This window comes from Hydractinia symbiolongicarpus, chromosome 7 (genome assembly GCF_029227915.1).
Source record: "Hydractinia symbiolongicarpus strain clone_291-10 chromosome 7, HSymV2.1, whole genome shotgun sequence".
Lineage (NCBI taxonomy): Eukaryota > Metazoa > Cnidaria > Hydrozoa > Anthoathecata > Hydractiniidae > Hydractinia > Hydractinia symbiolongicarpus.
The window spans coordinates 9575626-9603151 of NC_079881.1; the positions used below are offsets into that span (position 1 = coordinate 9575626).

The 27526-nt window shown below is 33.0% G+C and overlaps 2 protein-coding genes across 4 annotated transcripts in view; both read left to right on the forward strand.

Annotated features, from left to right (window-relative positions):
* Window positions 1–14034, forward strand: part of LOC130649464 (uncharacterized) — a 28212-nt gene extending 14178 nt beyond the window's left edge. For 2 of the 3 annotated variants that reach the window (XM_057455739.1, XM_057455737.1), the window contains exons 3-11: window positions 3038–3181; window positions 4116–5570; window positions 6891–7004; window positions 7287–7385; window positions 7713–7838; window positions 10068–10156; window positions 10963–11034; window positions 11458–11523; window positions 12357–14034. In XM_057455739.1, coding sequence (XP_057311722.1) covers window positions 3038–3181; window positions 4116–5570; window positions 6891–7004; window positions 7287–7385; window positions 7713–7838; window positions 10068–10156; window positions 10963–11034; window positions 11458–11523; window positions 12357–12504 — 2313 coding nt within the window. In that variant the 3' untranslated portion in view covers window positions 12505–14034. The remainder of the gene's footprint in view (window positions 1–3037; window positions 3182–4115; window positions 5571–6890; window positions 7005–7286; window positions 7386–7712; window positions 7839–10067; window positions 10157–10962; window positions 11035–11457; window positions 11524–12356) is intronic. The other variant, XM_057455740.1, reaches the window with a different exon arrangement.
* Window positions 14035–16797: 2763 nt separating this feature from the next.
* LOC130648912 (nuclear distribution protein nudE-like 1-B) lies at window positions 16798–25595 on the forward strand. The gene is made up of 8 exons (XM_057455042.1): window positions 16798–16977; window positions 17075–17228; window positions 20108–20256; window positions 21982–22118; window positions 22731–23086; window positions 23699–23808; window positions 24143–24203; window positions 25003–25595. The coding sequence occupies exons 1-8, from the start codon at window positions 16871–16873 to the stop codon at window positions 25030–25032; spliced, it is 1104 nt and encodes a 367-aa protein (XP_057311025.1). The 5' UTR covers window positions 16798–16870; the 3' UTR covers window positions 25033–25595.
* The last annotated feature ends 1931 nt before the right edge of the window (window positions 25596–27526 follow it).

Below are 27526 nucleotides of genomic sequence, written 5' to 3' on the forward strand. Positions count from 1 at the left end.
AAATTTAAAAAGTTAAGATTGCATACTGTATGTAAAAGCAACCTAAAATAATAAATACGAAAATTTATACCCTTAAAGGAATCATCAAAATAAGGAGATTTAAAAAATTGTTTCGAATTTGTCACTCAGAACACACAAAATAAATAATGCAAATTTAGAGTAATTCCATAATGATATTAAATAAATTATGCATGATTATTATGTACAATGCAAATTTAGGGTGACATTAATCCTGTACATTCCCGAGTGCTGTCATATTTCTAAAAACATCTCCTTAATAAAACTTAATATTTTAAATTTTTTTGAATATTCTAAGGTAACGTTTTTTTTTACATTCACACATAAAAAAATATTTGCATATTCTCATTTATCATCATTTTTTCATCCTCCGGGGGAACTAATAAAAACAGCATTTTTTGCATTTTCCAATGTTTTCCAAAACATTCTTTCCTGTAAGTTCCCCGAAAAGCCCATTATTAAAGAGCCAAATGTATTTCAGCCTGTGATTTATAGGTAAAGGTACACATTTGGCGAAAATGGGTGAGGTTGCTGGGTCTATTTAAAAGCACACCATACAAACTTTTATTGCTTGTACCCGAAGCTAAAAACCATTTCTCTAGTCAACACTTGGACAAACACTAATTTATCTTGTTGTTGTTTTCTTTATTTTTTACAACTTCTCATTGTTTGCTTTCTATATTTTTTACAATTTCTGGTTGTTTCCTTTGGGTTAATTTTTACAAATTCTGGTTATTTTGGTTCCTTTTGTTTATCTTCTTGTTGTTTCTTTTTCTTTCTTTTTTACAACTTCTCCTTCCAGTGCACACACAGGACTACACAGCAGAAGCCTGAGGAAGGCAGCCCAGCATCGCCAAATTTTCCTAAATTTGACTACAAGACATTGCTTTGATCGATATCTATCTGGACAGCATAATCACGAGAAAAATAATTCTTTTTCATGAGAGTACATATATCATACCACATATTTAAGTGAAACTCAAGGTGGGCTCAAACAGAAAACTGTTCTAAATTTTTCTGTGCAAGGTGACATATATGTATAACTTCCATAAATAAGTACAATGGCATTAAAAATGACATCGGAATACAAAAATACACACAAAGTTACATGAAGCATGTCCCTGTAACTCAATAACACCATTTGGGTTACCATACTGCTGCTTTATTTTAGCAAAGCACTGTTGGAAACGTAAACATATTGTTTACAACAATCACCAGACCACACCGAGATTTTTAAAGCAGATTCCAAAATATTACACAAGGTTGCTGCAGAGACCCTACAGAAATTGTGTTATGTATAAGGTTATTGAGGCTAATGTTTAAAAAGGCTAAAAGATATTTCTGTGTGAGGAAGCTGCTAGACAGTACAAACAAAAGACCTTGTCCAACACCATGAAACAGCAGGTATCGTCCAACAGCATTACCTGGACATAAATCTTTTCCAATGTTGAGCAGTTGCATTTTAATACACTGCTTGATTCCTTGATTGAAGTTGTTTCAGAGATTGTCATTTGTCGGAGGCCAAAATCCTAGAAGGGGATTTGAAAACTGTGTGGTGGTGGCTGTGCTAAGCCAAGTAACCTATTTTAGCGTTTAGCAGCAAAAAGGTCCTATGGTCTGCCAAGGGTAACACAGAATTAGTCCATCTGAGGTAGGCTTGTATGGCACTGGCACTGAGAGTGGGTCAGGGCATCATCCATAGCATCCCATCTGCTGGTGGGATTATCGGCTGCAAAAGGTGAAGCTGGTCATAGGTGTAAACCGAAGCAAACACATTAAAGGCAAAATCACTAACTTTTGAATTAAATTCCCTTTCCCTTCCCAGCCGTTTTCTCAGATAAAGACACTTTTGGTGGACCACCAAAATTTTGAATATTAAATGGAATTCCCAAAAATAATCCTTGAGACCCCTCCCATGGATGTTACTGGGGAAGAACCAGAAGTAGTTAAAGGATATGGAGATGGAGGCAAAAGAGAATTGAAGTTTACATACTTATGCAACTCAATGTTATCTAGTAAACATTGGGTATTGGGAACAAACACACACTAGATGCATAATCAAGAGTAACACTTTGCTGTAGAGCTTCATTGCGTACTGGGTTTACCTACTTAACGTTGCTATTTTCACCATTATGGATGGTATGCAGCAAAAGTAAACAGGCGGCTGAAGGAGAAGCAAAGAGGGGAAAAGGGAGTAATTGGTCTTGACCTTGATGTAAAAAATATTTGCTGCCTCAAGTTTGTGGCTCTAGAAGATGTGTTAAAGTCTAAGTCCCCAGGAAGAACCGACCCGCATTTTCTTCACTTGGACACTGAAAGCCTTTGGCCGTTATCATTACTCTCCGGCAAGGCAAATTTGCAACTACATGTCTTGCCAAGATCAGCATGACTGAGACCATCTTGCCCAGAATTATCTTGAATGGGACGACAAGCGCTAGCCATGATTTTAAATTTTTTAAATAATGCTTGGGTGAGCTGGAGGATGTTTAGACTTACCTGGCATGTTAAGCAAATTTGACATTGCAACACGTGTTTCAATGGCCAGGTCCACCCAATCTTTCACGTAGATGAGGCTTTATAAATTTTTAAATCAGTAATGAAAGTAGTCGCTACCAACTGCATTTGTGTTGCAGCCATCTACATTTGCCTACTTTCACTTTTTAGCCAGAGGTAGCTAGAAGGAGCTGGCTACGTAGACCTAACTGCAACATAAGAATAAATAACAATTTACTGAACTGAATAAAAACTTTAAAAGAATAGTTTATGACATTTATTGTTGTGATGTGTACACACAACTATGGGTAACTATTTGGTGACCCCTGGAAAAATCCACAGGTTCACCCATCTTTTATATACTGCATTGCATGTGTCTTGCTATGTGCGGTACCATTTTGCATGATAGACAGATGTATACGAGTATTATAATATAGATGAGTGTGAATGTTCGAATTTTTTATTTTGATGTCATTGCTTGACAACTTTATTATCTAATTTTATATGTAAACAATTTTTTATGTAGCTTCAGATGACACCTCAACTGCAAGAAGACATAGCTGAATGGAGAACAACTGCAAAGGAAGTTGAAAAACGAATTCAACAGAGAAAGAAAAGAAAAATGGAAATACTGAGAGAACAGATGCAAGCTGTGGAGAAAAGGCTTGAGGTATAACAAAAATTGTGTGTATATTTAAAAATTTTGTATGGTAAGTAAGTGTAGAGACTTGATAGTTCCTGGGGCAAAGCCCAGAGGCAGACCGAGAAAGACTTGGAGGAAGTTATAAGGACAGACTTGATAGAAAGGAAGTTAAGTTTAGATCTAACACAGTCTAGATCAGATTGGAAGAGGGTCATTAATATACCCCGTCCAACCCATGCTAGCATGGAAAACAGACGTTAAGCCAAGAATGATGTTAATTTATTGCTAATCTTATGTCTGATGGCAGGGGAGTTATTATACAATTACTGCAGCCATTGAATGCCTCAAACTTTTTTAACGCAATGAATAACTCAGAAACAGTTGGAAAATGTCATCTGCTTGGGTTACTAGGGACCACCTTGAGCCAAAGTGTGGGTACAGTTCTCTAAAGCTGGGTTGTCATCATTTCATGGATTATTGTTACAGGCAGTAGTGGGGATGGGTTTTCTGTAGAAGTTTTTTCATATATTGATGGGGCATTTCTGATGTCATCAAAGATTTCTCCATTGTTTGCCTGCCTAATCAAGTGGATATTTTCACAGGCCAACCTGCTAATATATTCAGTCTGTGACAGGCATAGTTCTTTAAAGTAGCTGAAAGAGTCTTGTTTCTTAATTTTTCGGCTTTACATCACAACACCAATGTATTAGACTGATCTCAATTACTTTTAAAATTAGCACATATAGTCCTATACATATTCTTACTTAGAATTTTAAACTCTACACATTAGTAAAGAACAGTTTTTTTAAAATTTCTGTAGTTCATTGATGGCATCATCCAGATTTTATTTCTTTAAATGTTTGCCTCCTTTTATCAAGTGGTTATTTCTATGTCAATCAACTGTACAATCCTTATGTTATATTTTGTTTTGATGATATTGTTTTTTTATTTTTTACTTTAGCACAAGAACAAATCATCTTTACAAACAACAGACGAAAATCATAATTTGTATGACAACAACAGCAACAGTAAATCTACTTGTTCGCAGCAAGAATTTAAAGAAAGTATTGAAGATGATTATTTGGGGATGTCCATTCCTCTTTCACTGGATAGTATTAATTTTAAAGAACTCACCACAAGGAGGCGTGATATTGAAAATCAATCACCACCAATGATAGATTTCACTGAAACTAAACAAAATAACGAATTTGATCTAAATCGTTATGAGCAAACAAAGTGTCAATCAAAAGAGATATTGAATGTTGATACTCAGGAATCTTTATCTGATGTAGGAGATGACTTAGCAGTGCATGAAGAAAGCACGGAGGAAGTAATTCCAGAAGTTTTAGAACAAATGAAGACGTTGCATATATTACAAGAACAGCAAAAGGAATTAGACGATTGGTACCATGATATGCAAAAACAACTGGAGTTAGAAAAAGTACGTCTGGCTGAAAAGTACGATCAACTTAAGTTACATAATATTAAAAAACAACAACACGTTATTGATAGCAGCCAAGAATTTTTAAGAACAGCTAGTTTGCATATGAGTCCAAATGTACTCCTACAACAGTCTCTTGTTGACCAATCACAATCAAGTACACCTCAGAAATTTCAAAAGGTGTTAGAATGTTCTCAAGAAAATCTGATAGAACTCAATGAGAACGATTTTACTAAATCGCATGATGGTAGCATAATCTCTTCACAAAGTTGGACTCCACCAGTACAGCAGAACACTGAGCATCAAAATTTTTTTAATAAGCCAAAAGTTAAACGAATACTTCCCTCACCTCCACCTGTGACTGTAGAACCTTTGTTGCTTCAAAATACAGACTTAGTTGAAACAACACCACCAGTCATAACTAACACTTATGTCCCCTTAAAAGAACCAATATCATTGATCCCTGATTTGTGTAATTTCAATCATTCTGAATCTATAACTGGAAAAACAATGCCACCATTGCAGGACCAATTGGATACTCCTCCAGTGGGCTATAATACACCATCAATTGCAACACCTGTTACTGCAGCAAATGATGTTTTTGATTCAAATAAGTCTGATAGCGCAACTGTTGCTCAACTCGTACACAAAGACACCATGTCTGAACTTAAGTTAAGGCGTAAAAGCCGCCCAATTAAATTCTTTACTACGCCAGTATCAGAGAACGGTAGATCACCGATAAAGCTAAGCGATCACTCTCACGAGCTGTTAATGCAATCAAGGGAAAAAGATGCTAGTGGGACCATTGCAGCTACATCAACTTCCACTCCACAAGAAGTTGGTAAACAATTAGTACATGAATTTTCACCAGTGTTTGCACAGGGATTTCAACATACATTGCATTATGAAGATGAAATTATTGGTCAGCATGGTAAAGCTGGGTATGATGCTCATGAATTTGATAAAAACCCATTGGTATGTATTTTTTCGTTGGTCTTATTATTTTTTTTCTTAGTTAAGATTGTTAGAGATGATGGAGGAAATATTTATTATGTCAGTTGCTTGTCTAGTAGCAAGAAGTGTTTAGATCAGTTAAAATATGAAAGCGAAAGCCATTTGATTACAATAATAAGGAATTTACATTATTTATTATACCATATCAAATGACAATCTAAAGGAGCTACAAAACCGGCTGTAGATTTGAGACTTTAGTGACTGACACAAAAGTCAAGCTAATGGTGGTGGGGGGAACTTAAAACAAAAACAACATCTAAAGTCATCTTAAAAATCACTCTGGAATCTTTTTAGAGGTATTTTTATATACCTTCTTAATATATAGTATTTTTACCAAATGCAGCTCCATGTTAATATATTTTGCAGACTGTAACCTATTTTACTGCCAAAAAAGAATGCTAAATTACTTGAAAGATAATATTTTTTGAAAATAACGAAATAAGTGCCAATTTCATCAGGTTGTCTATAAATGTGTATAAATTCTTGTATTTGACTTTTTGAGTTGGTCTGTTTATTACACACTGTTAGTCAGAATGTTTGAGGATGGAGAGTAACATCAATGACAGACATCTTACTTGAAATGTTTTTTAGCCCCTTTTAATAAAACATTATCATAGTTTTGTATAATCTAAAAATATTCATGAAGATTTAAATGTTTAAATAACCTCCTTGTAGCTTTGAATATATTTCACTCTGTACTTGGTCAGTTTGTAGCACAAGTGCCGTATAAGTCCCACAGTGTTTGCCAGACCGTAAAAACGGTTAAACTTGGAAAAGTTGGATATCCATTCAACCCTGAAAACCTTGAGATCATTTGAAAAAAGTTCTGTCTAGTTACATTACATTGTATGATAGTAACTCACTGGGTTAGCACCCTTATAAAGATTCTCTTCTCATAAATTTGAATTATGACAATGTTGTTTTCGGGTCTAAAAGTCTAAAATGTTGTAAGACACGACATATAAACTTCATGAAGTATATATATGATTATTTAAATTATTAGAATTGAGGCTCATATTTTTTTTGGTCCCTAGTGTATTTTACTAATCTGGGATATTCTAGGGTATGTTATAAGTGTCTTCCCAGAACTTTAAAATTTTAAATTATTACGTCTTTTTCCACAAACTAAAGCAGTAAGCATTCAAGCTTTGCAGTGTTAGCTCTTTTTGTTTTTAAAACAAAAAATTTCTTGCTGCTGAAAGTAATAGATTAAGTTCTGTCGGTAAAATCTTCTTCTAACTACTTAATTTATTTTAATGCAAATGTTTTTCTATCATTAAGGCAAAAGATTTAAATGAAGGTTTAAAAAGTAAATTGGAAGCTGTGGCGGAGGGATGTTTGGTCAGGATGTTAATGAAGACAAATAAAGTTCAGGAAATCATTAAAACGATAAAGGTATGCGTAATGATATAAAAAATTGTATTTAAGTTCCATTTGTGTCCTTTCAAAATTGCTTTTTGTCATGAAATTTGAGATTTAGACTCTAAAGCATTATGTTTTTCCAATATTGCGTCATTGAGCGTCATTTCTGGCCAACTGCTGGCGCAATATTGGCAATGTTGGGCACTGCCGGATTTTAAATCGGCTTGTATTCCAACACCGATAAGGTACTTTGGAGTCTGGATTAATAATAACAAAAACATTTTTAGTCAACACAAATTGTACTACTTATTTTAGGATACACAAGCCTTTTTGAATGATATAGAAAAAGAGAAATCTATCAAAAAGAATATAAGTTCTGCTGATAGACAATTACGCATGAGGTTGCAAGAAGAGGTACGATTCGTTCGTTATACTGTTACTTGCTTACACTAAGAATCCTTGGTAGATCACGCTCAAAGTTCACAAAAATAGGCCTGTTTAGATTCATAAAGATGGTCAGAAAAATTTTCGAAACTCCTCATATTCCATTTTGTTTATCAAAACTCTTCAAATCCATTTTTTAAATAATGTAATGAGATGCTCAATTTTTTTTTTTAAAAGAGCGAAGTTTAAGCTCCTTGAAGCTAAAATCGTACCAAAATAACCTGTTTTAAAATTGTTTATTTGTTTGTTTGATTTTGTGTGTCTCTCTATTGATATATTAATACTGGTTTGTTACAGTTGTTGAACAAACGAAACAAATTTCATGATGTTTTCTTCGATACCTCCGCAACAGATCAAATGAAACTCATAATGCTATCACGACTCCGAAGAGAGGAGAGAAAGACACAACTAAGTAACTTTCAGGTATGTTTGACACCAGCTAGGACTCCAGCGATGGCAAAAATTCCTTTTCTTTGTCAATTTTAAAGTAAAATTTCAAACAATTCGAACTGGGTGGTCCAGTATTAGCTCGATCCATTTTTTCTAAACTTACAAGTTGCGTTCCATGCGTATGATATATGCTAAAAATTTGTCATAATACAACATTCTCTATTAATAAGTGTGTTTGTATTGAGTAACCAAGACAATTAATGAACTCGCAAGTTAGATTTTTAGGTATTTTCTTTAAATCTCAAGTCTGCTGACGTCAATACTTTCTTTCGAAATTTTCTGCCTTGTACAGGTATGGGTGGTTTTCGTAATGTGAATTTGCTGGGAAGTGTGACCACTTCATTCTGCATGAATTATACATTTAAGTCAGGTTTCCCAGTCTTTAAAGTCGAGTTTTATTTCCACCAAAGCAGAATTGACGCATCACCGAATTGGGTGTGTGCAACATCCCCCAAAACTAGGGTGTTTTATTTACCAAAATAGGGATGTTGCATTCATTCAGGTGTTGGTGTAACATCCACCGAGCGAGGTCTTGCACATCCATGTAAAGGGGATGATGTGTATTTCACAAAGTCGGGGTGTCGCTTCCTCCAGTAGGGGTGTAGCATCTACCAAAATCGCGTATCATGTCCAATAAAATTGGGATGTTGTATCCCCAAAATTAGGGTGTTGTATCCACTAAAGTGAGGTGCCGCATCCACTAAGTGGGTATGTCGTTTTCACTTAAGTGGAGGTGATGCATTCCCTAAAATAAGTCCGTCAAAACACCAGAGTGGGGTGTTGCCTGCCCTAATTTAATTGTAATTTATTTCAACACGTTTTTTCCATAAGGTTTTCCAAATCTTGATTCTGTGAACTTAACCTTAATCCTAACTAAACCGCATTCGATTTTAGAGAGACGTCTCTTCTAGTAGGAAACTAATTAACTTTCCAAAAATTGAGCTGTGATTTTAGGCTTATTAAAGTAACTAGACAGTTCATGTTGGGCATATTGAATAGGCCAACTCATTCTCCTTGTAAAACGTGGGGAACACTTGTTTTAATAACCTAGTCCTCAGGCGCACATTGGCGCACCTGTGTTGTTTTTTATTTGCCTTTGCCTGCCCGTGACCCGTCGTTGAATGTTAAGGAGAATTGTGCAAGAATTTAAAGTGTTCAAAATGAATTATTGGACAAAATTAGTTAGTTAAATATTTTATAAATCACACTCGTCAACCCTTAAAACACTTGAAATATCTTTTGTCAGGTCAAATGGTTAACTTTCTAAAGTGAAGCTGCACTAGGGTTGAGGAAGAGAGTTGATGATTCATGTTGGACACCGTTGGCTAGGCCAATTCATTCTTTGGCTTAATACGCGGAGCGTTTTTTATGAGAACCTAGTCCTTAGAACTTTGGCGGTGCAATTGTGGGACTATGTTGCCGGATTTATTTACAGATATTTCCGCGCGTTGTTTTTAATCGTTAAGAATGCCAGTAAGAGGGACATCTAAGTGAAGTTAAAGACGTCGACTTGTGTTGTTGTTGTTCTGTGAACTTGAAAACACTATCAAATCTCTTCAAAATTTGCTATATACTAGCCTGGTTAACTAAGCTTTCCTCTTCGAGTTGATAAAATGAGTTTCTCTCAAACAAAAGCTTAGACGCGAACGAATGATTCAGCGTAAACCCCGAGTTTAATTATAACAATGTGACTAATCGTTTCAGGGGCCATTTTACTTTATCTGTGAGTTGTTTACCAAGCTTGGCCATATCTTACTATGGTAAAAACTTTAATAGTTTACTAATGTTTGTTAGGGTGAGTGAAACCACTCGCTGGAATATTCGGATGAAAAGGGCTTTCCCCGTCATGGACCACGTGAGCAAAGAACAATAGAATTAGCCAATAAAAACGTGCGGCCAGATTTTGGCCGCAGAAAAATCGTTTGAGACCCAGCGTAATTTTTCTTACCACCGGGAAATCGGAGTAGTTAAATTACTAGTAGTAGTAGTAGTTAAATTACTAGTAGTAATTACTTAGTAGTAAAATTACGCTGGGTCTCCTGGCTAGCTATATACGTTAGCAAGTCTCCTTTCAAAAACGTGCAAAACCTCTTCTAGTACATTTTTTTATTTAAACGTAAAAACTTTGCATTTTCTTCTGAGCGAGCCACACTCTTGTTTTTCTTATATATCGGGTTTATATAAATAAAATATTCTTCTTAGAACAAAGAGGTTAAGACAACGAAAGAACCTGTCCACAAAAAGCTATCCACAGCTTCTCAAAGATCTATGAAGAGAAGACAGGATCACGTGTATCCTTTTTTACTTTCTACATATGGGCTAACCATTGTGTTGTCTCATTGTGTCGTCAGAAAGCGTCCGTATACGTTGTTGTATTTTATTTATGTATTTGAGGTTTCAAAACATCACCTAGTTGACTGTCTCAGTGACTAGTAATATGTTGCTTCCATTTATCCTTGGTGGGCTGAAAAACTAAGGATATATGTAATTGTTAAATCGTTTTGGCCATTGTTCATAGCGGTGCCACTAATTCCACACATTAGGCTTTTCAACTCATTTTTTATTTATTATTTTATCAAAAGGATCATAAGCTTTTCTTCAAAATAGCATGCTTCTTGACTTTTTTGCAAAGACGTGTTTACACAAAATTCTGCTACTTATTCATTTTCCTTTAGAGGGCAATGTGTTGTGACACTATGCCCTCTAAAGGCTGTTAAAAATATAACTAGATTAAGATTGGGAGGTTTGTGCCCGAAAGTAGGGTAGCCTGCAAGCCCAAAAACATGCTTTAGTCTGAAGATTATTATGGACCACACCTTTAGGACAAAAAAGCCACGTGCGACTTACTTGTCATTGTAATAACGAGAATTATTCAATTTATAATTTTAAGAAATATTTTCACAGGGTTTAGTAGTCATTATTACTTTTTTAAAAAATCATGAAAATTCATTAAATTTGTCCTAAGAAAGGTTTTGGCTGCCTTGCAAAACTGGTACCCACCCTATGCATACAGTTACAGTTGCAATCGAGTGAATTTTGTTTTTTCCTGTTTTTGTTATTTTCTTTGATATTCTCCTTCACTGTAAAATGTAAATAGTAATGAAAATCGACCAAAAACAGCACCAGAGAAAATCCAAAGTGTAAAGAAAACAACTGAGAAGGAGCAGAGGTAACAGGTGTTTTTTTATATTTTGTTTCTTCATTGTTGTCGCATGTTCATCGCTGTTTAACTTTACGTAAAATTTTTTGTGAAATTTAATTTTTACGCGAATTTGATTTTTGGGCGGATTTAATTTTTGCGCGGAATTAATTTTTGCGCGGATTTAATTTTTGCGCGGAATTAATTTTTGCGCGGATTTAATTTTTGCATAAATTTAATTTCTGCGCGGATTTAATTTCGGAGGAACTCAAATATTCTTAAAAATCGAATTTTCCAGGTCGATGGAAAAATAAATTCGAATTATATTTCTCAAATTCGTGCGTTCGCACATAAAATTGAAAATTTCTGGGTAGGGATATGGCGATGTTTAGTTAAATAAGACAAAATGCCATCGGTAACCTGACTGTTTTACGGGAAACTAATTGTAACCAGTTTTATTTTTAGACCTTTGCGACCTATTCAAAGTCATTCGTCGCCAGTGTTGAGCGAGAGATCAAGGTTTGACTATGTTGTCGCTGTGTTTGTAGCTGGCAACTAAACTATAAACTATTTTAGGAATAAAAACGTAACGAAAAATAGAAACGCATTTTGATAAGACCCAATTTTTAGTTAAAATGCGTGTAAAATTAGTTTACTCAGTCTCAGGTTTTTGCAGTTTTGTAAATATTTCATGAAATATAAATTTGGCCTCTTAAAATTACCTTAATAACTTAAAACATGGACACCACAAACCTAAAAATTTGGACCAAAAATATCAATCTATATTATAATACACGTATACGTCTGTCCGTCTGTCACACAAAATGGTAGCTTAATTGCGCAAGTATAAAAAGGACAAGCGAACCCGTGGATTTTTCCACGGGCTGATGACTAGTTCTCTTAAAATCTCTAAAAATTATTTAATGTTGACATTCACAATTTTTTGATAGTATTTATTATTTTTTATGTGGCAAAAAATTGAGCATTATATGTTTAGGACTGGTGAATTATATTTACATAAATACTGCAATTGAAAACAACCTTCTCTGATATTGAATTAGGGAAAGGCGTGCTTAATTTTAGTTCTTTCTAAAATTGTAGCAAATTTCTAAAAATATGAAATAGTTTTTATATGTTTTGCAGTGTAATATTTAGGAGATTTTTAGGTCAAAATCTTCAAAATTACGAAGTTTTGAATCTGTGGCCACTCTACCAGGTTCATGGTTCAAGTTCTCTTTAACCTCTGGCATACAACCACAATTCAGTGTAAAACATTGAAGTAAATCTTGCATCGTTTTCGTACTTGTTAAATTGTTGCGCGCATGCGTAATACTTACTAACTAACTTTTTAGACCAAAGTCAACTGGAGGAAGTGCGCTGCAGAACAGATATCCGAAAAAACAAATCAATAAAAAGTTAAACATGAACTCAGTGACGAACGCGCCGACACACCGAGTAATGGCGGCGAAGTTAGCGAGTCGTTATTCTTCCGTTTTATAACACGTAATTCTTGCAAGGTTTTCGCCTATGTTGATATTATGTACTGTAATAAGTTGAAGGAAGATTTTATTACCAAGATCAATGACATCATCACTAATAGGGTATGGCGCGGTGGAGGTTATAAATTCAAAATAAACATAGTATATTCAGAGTTATATCCCGACTATATGTTCTGTTTTGTATTTGGTGCAGGGTCCTGTTTTTAGACCTTTTTGTATGTTTAACGGCTTGTTGTCACTTTCTTTGTCGGTTTCGCATCTTTTTTCTGCAATTTTTACAGTAGCCATGCTTGATTTGACTTTACTTTGCATTGTCGCTTCCCTGTGCTTTTTGGCGCCGTTTTCACAAGACAGGTTTTCATGAAAAGTCATTAACAAAGCCGTTGCAGATAGTCCTCGTTCTTTTTTTTTTTGTGAAGTCCCTATGATTAACTCTTGTAAATTAAATGAAAATTTTAGTCCCAAGAATAGTGACTTCATCAGTAAGTGGGAGTTTGAGGAGTTATTAAATTCAAAATAAACATAGCATATTCAGAGTCAGAGTATATGACTAAATGCTCTGTTTTATATTTGGTGCAGGGTCCTGTTTTTATACCTTTTTGACGAATCTAGAGATTTTAATTTACATCATGTCGACCATTTTTGTTGTTGAAATATCTAAACGGATCAGGTTAAGCAAGACAGTCTTCGTTTGCCTCGCTTTTTTTATTAAGGGTTAACAGCATCAACTGTACTGATTGTGACGACCAACTTATATCAAACTACTGATAAAATCTTGTATATATTAAAGAAAATAGAATATTGTTACTACGTCGGAACAAAAAGTCTATAAAATAGTCCTTATTTTATGTTTATTTCTCCGAAAATAATATTTATATTCTTGTTTATATTAATGCTCGTACGGTTTTTTTGAAGGATACATCTCCCCCCACTTAAGTAAAAATTCTAGTTGTCTGCCATTTTTTATTTTTAAGAAAGTTCAACTTAAAATAATTTTTTTGCAAAATGACAGCTTAAAACCCAATATTGCTGGAAGACAAGGGACCTGGAAACGAGGGGACTGCGTCATTTAACTTTTACTGTGGGTACGAAACAACAACCAGCCAATCGGTAAAGAGGCTCGATTGACAATTAAGTGAAAACAAAACCAACCATGCAGGATAGGCAGCTTGTCAATGTGTACAAATGTTTGCGGATTTTAGTCCAAATGCGCACATTGGGTTATTAACGAAATCTATATATATTTTTGCAAGTAAAAATCCAAAAGACACTGCAATAACATTTGCATTTTCCCATTTCTTGTTAGTTCGTATATATTTATTTAATTATGTAATCTTAGACTGGAATTTACACTTTTATAACACTGGAAATAACTGGAGCCAGGTAGGGAAAGCCCTAAATTTTTTTTATTTGATCAGGAATCGTAGCTAAAAGCGATTCCCAAGAAACCTTGTGTTAGATATTGTTTATGTTCGATATTGTATATTCAGCATATATTTATATATTTGTTTTGCTGGTCAATTTCACAACATTTATGTGGTGATTTTTTCCCTAAGCCAAGCTAGAAATAATGTAACCTAATGTAAAGACAGCTAAATATCGAAAAACACGTAACATCAATTCATTTATTCCCGAATCTTGTTAATGTGATCGTACATTGTCCCCAGGGTTTGTTGCCTGATGTCAAAGCCGTTCGCGCTTACTTGACGCCCTTGATGTAAAAAAAAAGAAGCAGGGAGCCCTGGGAACGAGGTTGTGACATTAGCACCTCTCGAGTCATACTGCACCTTGTTAGAAAAACAAGTAGCTATGCTACTAAAATATGAACAATTTTCTGAGTTCCACTTAAAATTTTACAGTTTTAGTGTAAAAGGCTTCTTATTCAAAAAATTCGAGAACTATAGAAAATGTTACATGTGATAGCTCCGTAAAGGTCATCTGGTAATAAAGAATTTTTAAGAGAATGAATCAAAAATTCAAAAATGCTACGACGGTTTTGTTTTCTTCATGTATTGTGCGAAATTATGAGAAAGAGTCATAAGAGATTACGTGCAACCTCGTCCTCGAGAATTTTTTCCTTTTTGATATAAGAGAGAACCCAAAAACTTTCGGTGGATGAGGATGATTGTGATGATTGCGTGTTTTATCTAAAAGTTATAAAAAAAATAGGAGCCACGGAAAAGTTAGGATGGAAATGAAATAGGAAAAGACGAATTTCAAGTGAGAATGGAATTTTTAAGTTCGTTGGCGTTAAATAACACGGGATTAATTATTAACATGCCGTAAATACTAACAGACGGTTTAATAAAAATTTCAAGGATAACATTAGCTCGTTGAATTGCTTGAAAAATATGTATTAATTAGTTCTTTGTTGAAATATTTTGATGTATTGGAATTCCTTGCTAATTAATTTCAAAGGGTTTCAGTGTTGAACTGCTTCTCATCTCAATTTTCAAATCCTTTGACGTTTTTGTAATTGTTGATATTTTAAGAGAAAGGGCGTTTAATCAGAGATCTCTAAAACACCGTTAAAACTAGGTATGGATAGTGTCTCATGAAAATGTAGTTTCAAATCAAAATAAGGTACTAATGAATGCTACGTGTTAACTTTAGTTGAGTCGGTTTTTTAATGTCTACGGATTTTTTAGATTAATTTTTAGGAAAGGCGTTAATATGAAGGGGCGCTTAAAAGGTTTTAGGAAAGGAGTATTTAATTGAAATATAAGATAAGAGCATAAAAAGCCATAAAGAAGAAGCGTCCAACATTTTTTCAGATTGTCAATTCGTAAATATGAATTGAAAGAATAGGAATTTTTCAAAATACGACAAACAAAAAATCGCATTTTTTTTTAAATTTAACGAAAATCTCTCTTGCATTGGAAATATCTCTTTTTTTATGTAAATTATAAATTCACTGTGGAAGTTTTGGAAACCTTTTTTAAAATCTGAAAGAGGGTAAAGAAAGTAAAATTCCTAGAATATGACATCACAGCCAAAAAATACCTACGGTCGGCACAGAGTGACGCTAATGTTGTTGTTCTATCCTGGCATAGTTAGCTATCAGTCCATTGCTACGAGATGTAAATAGACGTTCTGTAATATCGCAGAGCTATTGAACGGCCAGCCTGGTTCATGTCAATCTTGAAAAAAAAATTCAAAATGGACGGCAAGCAGTGGGATACAGAGATAAAATTTACTTTCTTATTTGAAGACGCTCTGGAATACATATGAACTGATAAATTTGATCACCAGGGAATTTTTCTCGCTTTACTAAACTACTATGTCAGAGTATTTATATATATTGCTTTTCGCTGCAGCCGTGTATTTGGCTGGTAGCTTATAGCCAGAGCACCTACCCCAGCTTTTTATCGTTGTAGCTAGCTAGTATTTATAGCTAGCTAGATATCTAGTTATATACTGTCATATCTTTCTTGAGTGTCCTTAATATATTAGTTAATAGCTGCTTAGGAAATACACACTTACCTAGACACCCAGAAAAAAAAACAGGAAAATTTGCTTGACAGCTAGCTAAAGTTTTTGGTAGCCAGATCTTGGGATACCCTATAATTACAGTAGTGAGCCCCAAAATATAGCTAGCAAGTTGTATCACAATTCTGTTACAATTTCAAGGCCATCTAACTGCCAATAAATAGTTCACATAGAGTAAATGACCATTATGAGTAAAAAAAAGCACCAAAATTTTTAACTGTATAGTAGAGCCTTTTAAATATGTTTATTTTTGCTTGTTTATGTTTGCTTGTTTATGTTCGTTTCCTCTGAACACCTGGTTCAGTAAGTCAGAAAAAACTTAGCAAAAAATAATTAAGTAGTTTATGGTCGTAGGGACAGAAAATTTTGGAGGAAAATCTACCTGACCAACCAACTGATGCACATGAATATAGTGCTCAAAAACAAACATTACACCACTGCAAAACTCATCTAATACTTTTACAAATTAAAAATCATAACAAAACACATTCAACAAAAACAGATTTTCTATTATGTTCATATTAAATTCATCAGTTTTTATTCTCAGTCAAAACTATGAATAGCACAACAACTACAAAAATTTGGAGATTTCAGTGATATACTTTTTAACTTTCTTTCACAGTTCTAAATATACTTTTCTTTGCTACGATTTAATTTTAAAATGCAAAAATGACAAAGCCTTAAAATAACAAGTGTTACATAGCTCCAGGTTTTGTGTGCTTGTTTTCACAAAAAAATCCATTGTCAAAGCTGTAAAAAACAAAGATCCTGGAAATTTTAAGATGGTTACTTTTTCGCCCTAACCATTGAATATATTTCTCAATTTTTTTTAGGGTTAGGTACAGAATCACTATAATATACATATATTTAAAAAAAACATGGTGTCTAGCCGCAGTAATGAAACCGATTTAGAGCAACCTTGTTTTGATAATCCAAAAGACGAAGCTCTATACTGGAAACAGATTGCTGAAGATTATATACAAAAGTAAGGCTAACTAACGAAAACCCTTCACAGTATACAATTTCTTAAATTATTATTTTCTAAGAAATTTGCAATTTGATTTTTGTAATTTGTTACCTAGGCTACAAGATGTCAGGGACGAATTTGATGAGTTTCAAGAAGGTAGTAGAGAACTTGAACAAGAACTTGAGGCTCAATTAGAACAATATGAACAAAGAGTTAAAGATTTAGTTAATACAAAGAGTTCATTAGAAGAAGAAAATGAAATGCTAAAGGTATATTTATTTCATTAATTCATTTTTTAATTGTAGTTTTAAGTGCGTCATTAGAAAGTGGTTACGTAATTTCTATATACTGAATGTCTTGGGCTAGAATTATGACTGCTCATCGGGTATAACTGATCAGATTTGGCTATTGAATATGGCTATTGTTCTGTTTTTTTTAACCTTGTGATCAGTCATTTATTTTCTGTCAAGAGTTACAAAGAAAACACAAGAGCCATTAACTGGAGCATATTGATATGTTTGTTTTGACGACATTTTCTAATAATTTACTGTTCGAACAGCATAATATATTATAGGTAAAATGTTTTGGGATATGCTGTGACCTAAAAATGGCTTAAGTGTATGCTAATTATTAATAAGTTTGCTTATGTATTTCTCTGTTGGAAATAGAAAAATTGTGTTTGCAGTATGACAAAGTCTGATTTTAAACAAAGGAACTGAATTGTTAATAAGCACTAGGTAATTCTAAAAGAAAATTTTTTTGCCGATTTATAAATTATATATAAATCAAACTTTGTGATTTTGTGGTTGGTTTTTGATTTATCATATATGTTTAATATATAAATAAACACTCTTTTTATTTCTTTCATTTCATTACTTTTTATTAAATATTTATTTTTGGTTTTTGGTTGACCTTTTACTCTTTCCACATGATGAATTTCCAATTGATCTTGAAAAAGTTTTCTGTATGAAAAATAACAATGCCGAATTATTTTTGAGTGTGAAAGTGTTTGAACAGTTTCTGAATGTTTGTAAAAAATGTTATTACACTTCTTTTTAATGAAGTAGGTGTTCTAAACCTTGGGATATTAATTTTACATGTAAATAACGATATTTCATTAAAATTTTAAATTTATTTTATTTTCATTGTTTGGTAGTGATAAATCAGTGTGAACAAATGTTCCTGTTGACATGAAGAAGTAACACTTTAATTGCTAATTTAAGTACATACACAATGTGTGAAATAAAAACAAGTACATGCATGTACATACAGGGAATTTTTTTTTTGTTTTTAATAAAATGTCAAAATTTCTTCTATATAGCTGTGTTGCATGTTTGGTTGTGTTTACAAACAAAACAAACACATCATATTCAGGAATTAACATTCTTCTTTCAACAATTTATTTGCATATTTCAACAGTGACAGTGATTAAAAGTCCAACTCACAACTCCGAACAGTTCTTTTCAATATTTTCTAAGCTACTATTCTTTAGATGTGTTGCTAAATTTGATTTTGCTGGCACTAAAAAATTATCACATAAAATCTTGCACTATGAAAAATGTTTTTTCCACATAATCAAATGTTGTTTTTAACTTCCCATCTCAAAAGGATGATTACAGAATATCTCTTGCTGTCACATCTGTTAGATTTTAAAGTATTTTGAGAAAAGAATATTTTTATATTGAGATGTACTGTTGTTAGCGCAGCTTTGGATAAGTCTAAGTATATGTAGACAACATAGTAAAAGTTGTGACGCTGTGGGATTTTGTTTTGATGAACTACATTATAATCGGTAACACAATGTTTACCTTGATTATCAGTTTGTTGTTTATGGTGTTTTGTTGATAACAAACAGTGCTTCAGCCTGGTTGAAAAATATTATCATTTAAATTTTTTATTGTTTTCAAATTTTTTTCCCTGTCAAAATTTTTGTCTGCACAAGATTGCAAAATTATTTTCTACCTTTCCTATTTATGACGGTTAATTATGATCTTTATGAGTATTTGTTAAGAGATTAAACTTATTAACTTATTGAAGCTTTATATATTCTCCTAAGAATAGAGCAAAGAATAGTATACATTTCTTTTGTCAATAAGGCTTAATGATGTGGGAAAATACGTTTATTGCCATGGTAGAAATTATCAATTTACAATCATGCGTTTTTTTTTAATCTTAAAAATGCATTTTTAAAATCAGACAATAGCATAAGACATTTCTTAGGCGCTTTGTAATTACAAAAAAGGGAAGGAATAAAGAAATTGCCTGTTAGATAATTTTTTCCAGTAGACACACGACTTTTGCATTTAAGATGTTATGTATGAACAGAAATGTCACTCCCTATTATTTACATAGTGTCACTTCATATGTGAGTGCTTCACAAGTAAATATGTATTAATCAGAAGGTATTAAAGTTTAACCTTGATAATTAGCTTCATTATGAATAAAATGACAATAACATAATTTTTGGCTGTGTCATGAGGAAATAGTTCTCTCAGCAATCATTGTACACATGGCAACAAATTTTATTGTGATCTTTTGCTAGTAATCCTTACTGTAAAGCAACACATTACTATAACATAGGATGCGCCTGTTTCTTATTTTAGGTTCTATTATTTAAAAAAATAACAGGCAACATTGTAAACATCATTGTTATTTGTATTTTAAATCATGCTTTAAAGTTTAATTATAATTTGCTCTTTCTCCTGTTGATGAGGACTCCAGTGATTAAATCGGGTTACTGGCTTATATTAACCCCTTTTCCTAAAACATTTTATATTGTTACAGCCTGAATCAACTCTAAATTCAACTGGTTTGTAACATTTTTATTATAATGCTATCCTTAAATATCTTAAATTAAACTTACAAGTTTTTGCTATTAATTAAATGGGAGTTTTCTAAATACTGGCTTATGATCAAGTATTTTTTGATCACAAGACTTAAAAATTGTAAAATTAGCCTTGAGTTTTTATTTTTATTGTCTGAAAAAGTCCTAAAAAGTCCTGGATTTTTGTTACTGTAATTTGCTAGCTACCCTCTGTTGGACATCCTTCTTCTGTCATTAAGCCAAAGGTTGAAGGGGGTTTTAATTGCATTTACCCACCCTTAATAATAATACAACCTTTGTGCAATGTCTTTTTCCTCTTTATAGGAAAAACTTGAATCAACTTCTCGAGACACATATTTACAAATAACAGCACTACAGGATGAAAATGCCCAGGTAAAAGCTGTAAAAGAGGAAATGTCAAAATATATACGTGAACTGGAGCAAGGTAACGATGACCTGGAAAGATCGAAAAGGTAAGATTGTATTTAAAATTTATCTTCCTTTACTAGGCTAGTCATTAGTTTTATAATTCTATATTTCCCTTACTTTGCCCTTAAGTGTCTTTGTTATAAAGCCTAATGATCTTAATTAAATCACCACAGATAAGCCTGGTTAAAATTAGACACATGGCAGAAACATTTATAATATCTTTCAAATAATTGTTAAAATTAATTACATTGTTGCAGATAAGTGTTTAATATCCTCCTCGTTGAAAATTAAACAAATAGAGGTATCTTGAACAGGAAAAATAACATTTATGTTTCCGACACCATCTGCTGCAAGTAAACTTAAAGAGGATATTATTGTTGTTAAAAATTAATGATTTGTTTTTCTCTTTCAAATAAATGAAACAACTAAATTGACATAATTGGTATAAATGTTATTGTAAAAGCTATTGTTACTCCCTTACTGGGTATTTTACCTAAATTTTAGGACTAAATTTTAACCTTTTTATGTCTACTTAGTATTGTATGAAGTATACAGTAAAGTGGCTTTACGAAAAACGATTTTTTCTTTTTGCTACACTGACTTTGGTTGTTATTTTTATGAATTAATAGTCCACAAGACCCAGATTTTATTTATCTGACAATTATTGATATCTGTAAATCAAGACTTTTTCTTCTATTTGCAACTATCCACATTCAAAAAAATTATCTTGTAAGTCATAACCAAACAATAACATTGTCTGATTATAAATGTCTATTGACAGAAACTGGAATTGGATCGAAGCATACATGAAGTATTACCCTGGAAAATGATAGTCTTTTTTTCATGTTAGAAACATGATTGGAATGCGAACCACTAGGAAAAGAATACAATGTATCACATGATACTTAACAAAACTATGTCATGGACATCAATATTGATGTCATGTAGTTAACACAGTTTTGTTTTCATTGTACAGATTGCAATTTTTCACATTTGAGAGTCTCCTTGAGATATTATTTAGGAGGAACTACTTTATAGAAAACTGACTATAGTTGCCTTAAAAAATTAGCTAGTTGTAAAAATGTAAGATTTTTAAGTCATATGCCTCCTATCAATTGGAAAAATTTCAGTAGTATATCCTGAATAGGTTATTCTAAATGAAAGGCGAAAAGGTTACATCTATTATATATGTCGATGAAAGTCTCTATGCTGTGTCAAAATCATTTTTTTGGCTCAATTTTTCTTTGTTATAGATCCTGTGAGAATTAAAAAACTTGCTAAAAAACTTTTTATAGTAAAATGACCTCAGAATTTAAGAAACTTTTCTAATGGGCCGTTCGATTGGTTTCTATAAACATCGCCACCGTATTAACTCTGCTTTAAGTATAGCTGGTCACGCCCAGCTGTCTTTGTAGTTTGTCCACTGCTAAAAAGAGTTATATCATGGAGGTGGTATAAAACAAGTTCTTTTATACCCCAATGGATATATGTGTGAATGAAATTATACACCGGTAAAGAGAAACTGGCACCAAAAAAGTCTGGACTTATGTTGAAAAAGCTGCTACGTGTTCTTTTAACATGTATTACAAGTTTGAAAAATTTAAGCCAGATTCATTTTTTCTTGATGGTGTTACACATTTTACGTTAAATTCTAACGAGTTACATAAGTGTCTGGTTTTTTCTAATTTTAATAATTTTTATACTGTAAAATCGCTTACTTATTGGATCAGAACAGAAAGGCTGTATGTTGTTTTATGTTTTCATTTCAGAGCAACAATATGTTCACTGGAAGAATTTGACGCCAGACTAAATAGTGCCATCGAACGCAATGCTTTCCTTGAAAATGAATTAGAAGAGAAAGAAGAACTGATGATCACTGTACAAAGACTAAAAGATGAAGCCAGGGGTATGTCAAGAATAGTGCACTTTATTTATGCTTTGATAATAAGAGAATACCTTTTGAGTTTCAGTCCTTTAGGTTTTTGAAGTTAGCTTTGTTGATTCTTTTCCAAGAGCATCGATTCGGAGAATTTTTTGGTCGTAAAATCTTTTGATGTCGCTTATTCACTACACGTGATGTTTGCGAAATGCAAAAAATTTCTTGAATTTCCACATTTGTCTTGGTAAAATTACAACAGATTCATCGTAAAATTCTTATAAATATGTAAAAGATGATATTTGCATTTGTCTGACCTGAAATGTATTATGGATACCCTCAGAAATGTATTTCTCAAAAGGTCCATAAACGTAATGTTTTTTATGAATTAAGAAATATTACATGGACGCTGCAAGATCAAGGAAATCAAGCGAAGGTCAGGGAATTGACGTAACTTTAAAAACATCAGGGAATGCGACAAAAATCGGTGAATCTGACTAGTAACAATTTGTCACCTTTCATCGCTCAACAAGGAAATATGAGGAAAACCCATCCTAAGATTCTAGCAGACAGCCTGTATTCATTGCATCAATAAACCAAACTATTACTATTTTTTTTTTTTTGCTTTTGTTTTTTCACTAGACTTAAAAGCTGATTTGGCACTTAATAGTAGACAGCGCCACCAGTCGCTGAGCGAGTCGAAATCAAAAATAACGGAAACCGAACACAACGCACATATATCGCATCAAGCTAATGATACACCAGATGGGAACAAGTTGCACAAAGAGCCCTCCACGCCTAAAAAACCGATCGACACAATTGAACATAATACTCCAAAAACACACCACGATTCGTTTGAATTGGAGAAGAACAGAACAAATAGTTTACTGTCGGCAAATTCTACGACGCCGATGAGTAGAGGTAATCCAAATTCAATGACTCCGTCGGCGAGGATTTCCGCTTTAAATATAGTTAGTGATCTACTACGAAAAGTTGGGGTAAGTTATCATTATGTTTGCTCTTAGACCATGTGTACGTAAGATTAACTTTACATGAGTGATTGTAGAGTCCTACTTCGGCATCACACTTGCACTGCACAAAAAGAAGGAAAGAGCTTTTTTGTGTTTTATTATAACGAATATATATTTCAATATTCCTAAATTCGCAAAAATTGGCCTGTCCACAACCGCTAGCTTGTAACTAAAATTCTAACTTCCTCCCTCTGTTTCTCTGAGCATCATGTCTATGTTGTAAATATTATCAATTTTTAGTTTGTGTTGCCGTTGAGCGTTTAACCCTTTTTGTTGTAACTACTGTCAACCTATAAGATGTTGCGTATTATAATGGTCGTTGAACCATCTTTTCGTTTTAAAATAGTGCTGACATTTAATTTTATTAAAACGATAACTTTGGGGGTCTGTCGTTGTTGTGTGTTTGCTGTTTAACTTGAAGATGGCCCTGAAGTGTTGTGTGTTTAATGTTTGGCTTGTTTTATTTTGTGTTGAAGATTGGGCCTTAGATGTTGTGTGTTGTTTATTAAAGCTGTTATTGTATTATTGAACGTTTGATGTAAGTATGTCGTAATAAAGATGTTACATCTATTTTCACAGGCTTTAGAATCCAAACTTGCCAGCTGTCGAAACTTCGTTCAAGACCATCCTAGGAACGGTAAAACACCTCACAACGTGCACGGTGTGACTCCAATCACAGATTCGCCCAAGTAAGTTTTATGTTGTTGCTATGGTGAGCCGTTAAAATACATACAAGAAGTTTACATTCATAATAAAAAGAGGTTATATCTCACGATGAAACAGAATCGCTGAGACGTTCTTAACGCTGTAAATAAGGAGTTAACATTAACACTTTTAATGTTGTGTTTACTGTACTGTAGAAAGCGAGTAAGACAGAGAGAGAAAGAGGTTTTCGCTCGCCAATAGTTTTGTGTTTTTGAAAAAGAACGCAATAAATTGCAGTTTTGCTTCCCCGTCCCGGTTTTATTCTATTTTAATTTTTAATAAATCGACATTGGCATGTTTATTTATTTTCTTTTTCAGAGGCAAGCCAAAGAATATGAACACAAAAAACAATTCAAAAAACGTATCCGGCTTGGTAAAAGTCAATGTTTAATTTTTTTAAATTTTTTTTTGATTTGTTTTACGAAGTAAAAAAAAAATGTTTATTTTTGTCAAAAGTTATTAAAACCTTATAATTTAATTTTATATTAGTTTTAACATTGGCTTTGTTATTCTGCACTTTCTTTTGTTTCTTATTTGCACTTTCAATTGCGAAACGTTTTTCAACCGTAGCTGTACTGATAAGGTGGATTTCCACGAAGCGAATCGGACGGCGAATTCGCCAGCAAGAATGTATGTGAGCATGCGGAGTTTTCTTTGTTTTGATTTTGCTTTGATTTTGCTTTAAAAAATTCGCTCCGTTGAAAAGAAGAATCATTTTCTACTTTATAGCGACGAAATATTCCGCGTTAAAATTTTCTGTGGTGAAAATAAAAAAGATATTATGCAACTTCTTTGCCGTCGAATTCCTCATTGATAATTCGCTACGTGCAAGGAAATCCGCTTTTACTTGTCAGTCAAATTCGACCGATTGGTTAAAATAATGCAAAATGAAGCGCTGTTTGTCTCATTTTCAAATACAAAACAAACAGATCATCTTCTGTGAAGTCGAATTCGAGTTTGCTTTTTTATCTCCTTCTTGTTTTTCGTTTCCTACCTAGCACACCTCACAACGAAAATTTTGACGAAAACTAACTAGCTAGTGAAAAACCTTAATTTATTTTCATTTATTATTAGCTAAATTTTAAAATTGTTTTTCTTTTATCTATTTTGGTATTAAGGTCCTTACACGGTCTGCATTTCGTGTAGACCACAAAAATTCTATTTTGTATTTCATACAGGATATGGCGAATACGAAGTTGGAAACCTAGATAATTTCACTACTCGCAAAGCTACTCAGGTTCTTTCTGTTTTATGAGCAAGATATAAATTTGTGAATATAAGTTATTTGTAACCCCTTGCTTGCGTTGCTGCTCCACTTTTGTTATCACGTTTCTGACTCTTCCACTAAAACAGCAAGGAGGGTTAGTTATGTTTGTTACACGTATGAATAATATGTTACAGTTCTTCAGTTTTAAGAGAACACTTCTCGCAAGATTTTCCCCGGTTTAAATTGACATTATCCATGATCAAACCTACGCAGACAAATAGTGTTGTTTTGATTACTACTTTAAAAGGTTCAGTGAGGCTGTTGCTTACATTAACTTCCCTTCTAAAACAATCAATTTCTGCTTTTTTTTTTCGGCAGTAGTAAAGATACATATCATAACTCCATTCCGCTTTTTATCGTATTCTGTATTATCTGTATGATGAAAATAAAGTTTCGTGCTTTAGTTTACTTCGCATCGTGTACTCATAAGAGTATTGTTAACATAATAATTGTAAATATAACTTGGTTAATCTTTTAACGAAAATAAGTAGATTATATACGGAACACTGTTTTTTTTATCCCTTAAGGGGGGGGGGGGCTTTTGGGGTGCCACTGGGAAAGCTGAATTTTAGTTTAAATAACTTTATGCAGCTTTTCTATAGACTACTTGCCAATGTTTACAAAAAGTTAAAAAGTTTTGCGGGTTTTTTTGCACATGCGCTAGCATTTCTGTAGGCAGAAAATATAAACAACAGACCACAATAATCGAAAAAATCCATCCAAAAAAGAAATATACACCCAAAATTATTGTTTTTTTTTAAGAATTAAAAGAATGTAGTTAAAATTCAATTACAGTTCCTCTTGCATCTTATGCTACCCCAAAAAATCTTTAATCTGTATTAAAAACCATTTTAGCCTGTGCGAGTCCTTCTTTTTACCTACACAAAAGTGCGCGCATGCCCATTGTTTTCAAAATGAAATTAAATCAAGTACGTCACGCAGAAAGTGGTCTATTAGACGCAGTAAATATAGTTCATCTTTAAAAAGGTTTTTATTTTGCAAAATTAGTATAACAGGGTCTCCACCCTATCAAAAATGTCAGAAATTTCAAAAATGTAGGCGAAATATCAGGAAAATTTAATTTTTTTATGAAATGTTAGGAATAGGTCATAAAGTTGGTTTGGATGATAACAGAACTAGCTTGTTTTTTCAACAAAAATATTGGCAAGGATTAAATTTTAGAATACATTAGAAACGAAAATTCTCGGACAGAAAATCAATAAAAAAATGCAGTTTTATTATTTTCGTTAATTTCACATTTGGCTGAGACTCTATCTATAAAGTTGGATTCTGAAGACCCTTTTTAGATCTTGATTGAATATATGTACACTTTTAATGCTTCTATCCTTATTTTTGTGCCCTTTACCGTAATCATTCTTTTGAAATTTGGTTAAAATTCGTTCAAAAGACTAACCCATACTTTTTTTGACTTCTAAATCTTGTCCAAAAATTTTTCCGCTGAAATAAAAAATTGTATCCGAAAGTTTTTCCGCCGAAATTTTTTCTCCAAAACATTTTCCGCCGAAAATTTTTGTTCTTAATGTACACGTATTTCTATTCAGCCATAAATAAAAACGAGAGTGTGTTTTTTGAAACGAGGCTAGTGTTGAGCACTTTGCAAACAAACAACCGCAAAACAGTGCATCCAGCTCCATGTTCAAGTGGGTTTGGAATTATTTATGGACAATTCAGTTGATAGTTACTTCAGGTGTAGTCTTCCATGTAGTCTTTAGTTACGCGTAAAAATGTCCCAAGGGTACTGTAGACGTTTTTTATGGAATACAACAACAAATACACAATCTCAAGTGCTTCAGTGAGGCATAATCATAAGTGTTAGTAGCTAGCCTGCTATGAAGCATTTTATAGCAGTTCAGTGAGAGAATTACCTAAAAATAAGATACCTTTAACACACTAATCATAAAAAAAAAAAAAAAAAACAGCCAGTTAGTTCAAAAGTTCTCTTCTCGAGAATTCAACTTGGTTTAACCTGGTCATTTTCAACCGTTGACTTATAGAGGCATATAACGCCTAGTAATTATTCCTAGCTAACTAGTGGACCAATTCTCCATTGTCTGACTGTTTTTATAGATATTTTTATAGCTATATGATTTCACAAAATATTATTTCTACTCATGTTAACCAACGCCTATCCTCAAAAACATTTCTGACAAGTAACCCACACAGAGACTTAATCAAGTGTCTACATATAGAATGTCGGAAGTTTGTGTCCTCAGCATTTTTTATTCAATTTATTCACGTCAGAAAAAAAAACAACTCTAATTTTCGAACAACACTGAATTAAGAATTTTATTAACACGTTGACAATCGTAATCACAAAATTTACAAATACAAAATGAAGATTGTCAATTAAAATGTAATGTAAGATTTTCTGCATTTTGTGAGAATAGATTAAAGTGTTTTTTGTGTTTTAAATA

Coding starts and splice junctions, on each gene's coding strand:
- LOC130648912 (XM_057455042.1), top strand. CDS start 16,871: ATGGTGTCTAGCCGCAGTAATGAAACCGATTTAGAGCAACCTTGTTTT. Junction 22,119..22,730: donor ACTAAAAGATGAAGCCAGGG/GTATGTCAAGAA, acceptor TTTTTTCACTAG/ACTTAAAAGCTGATTTGGCA. Junction 23,087..23,698: donor ATCTACTACGAAAAGTTGGG/GTAAGTTATCAT, acceptor CTATTTTCACAG/GCTTTAGAATCCAAACTTGC.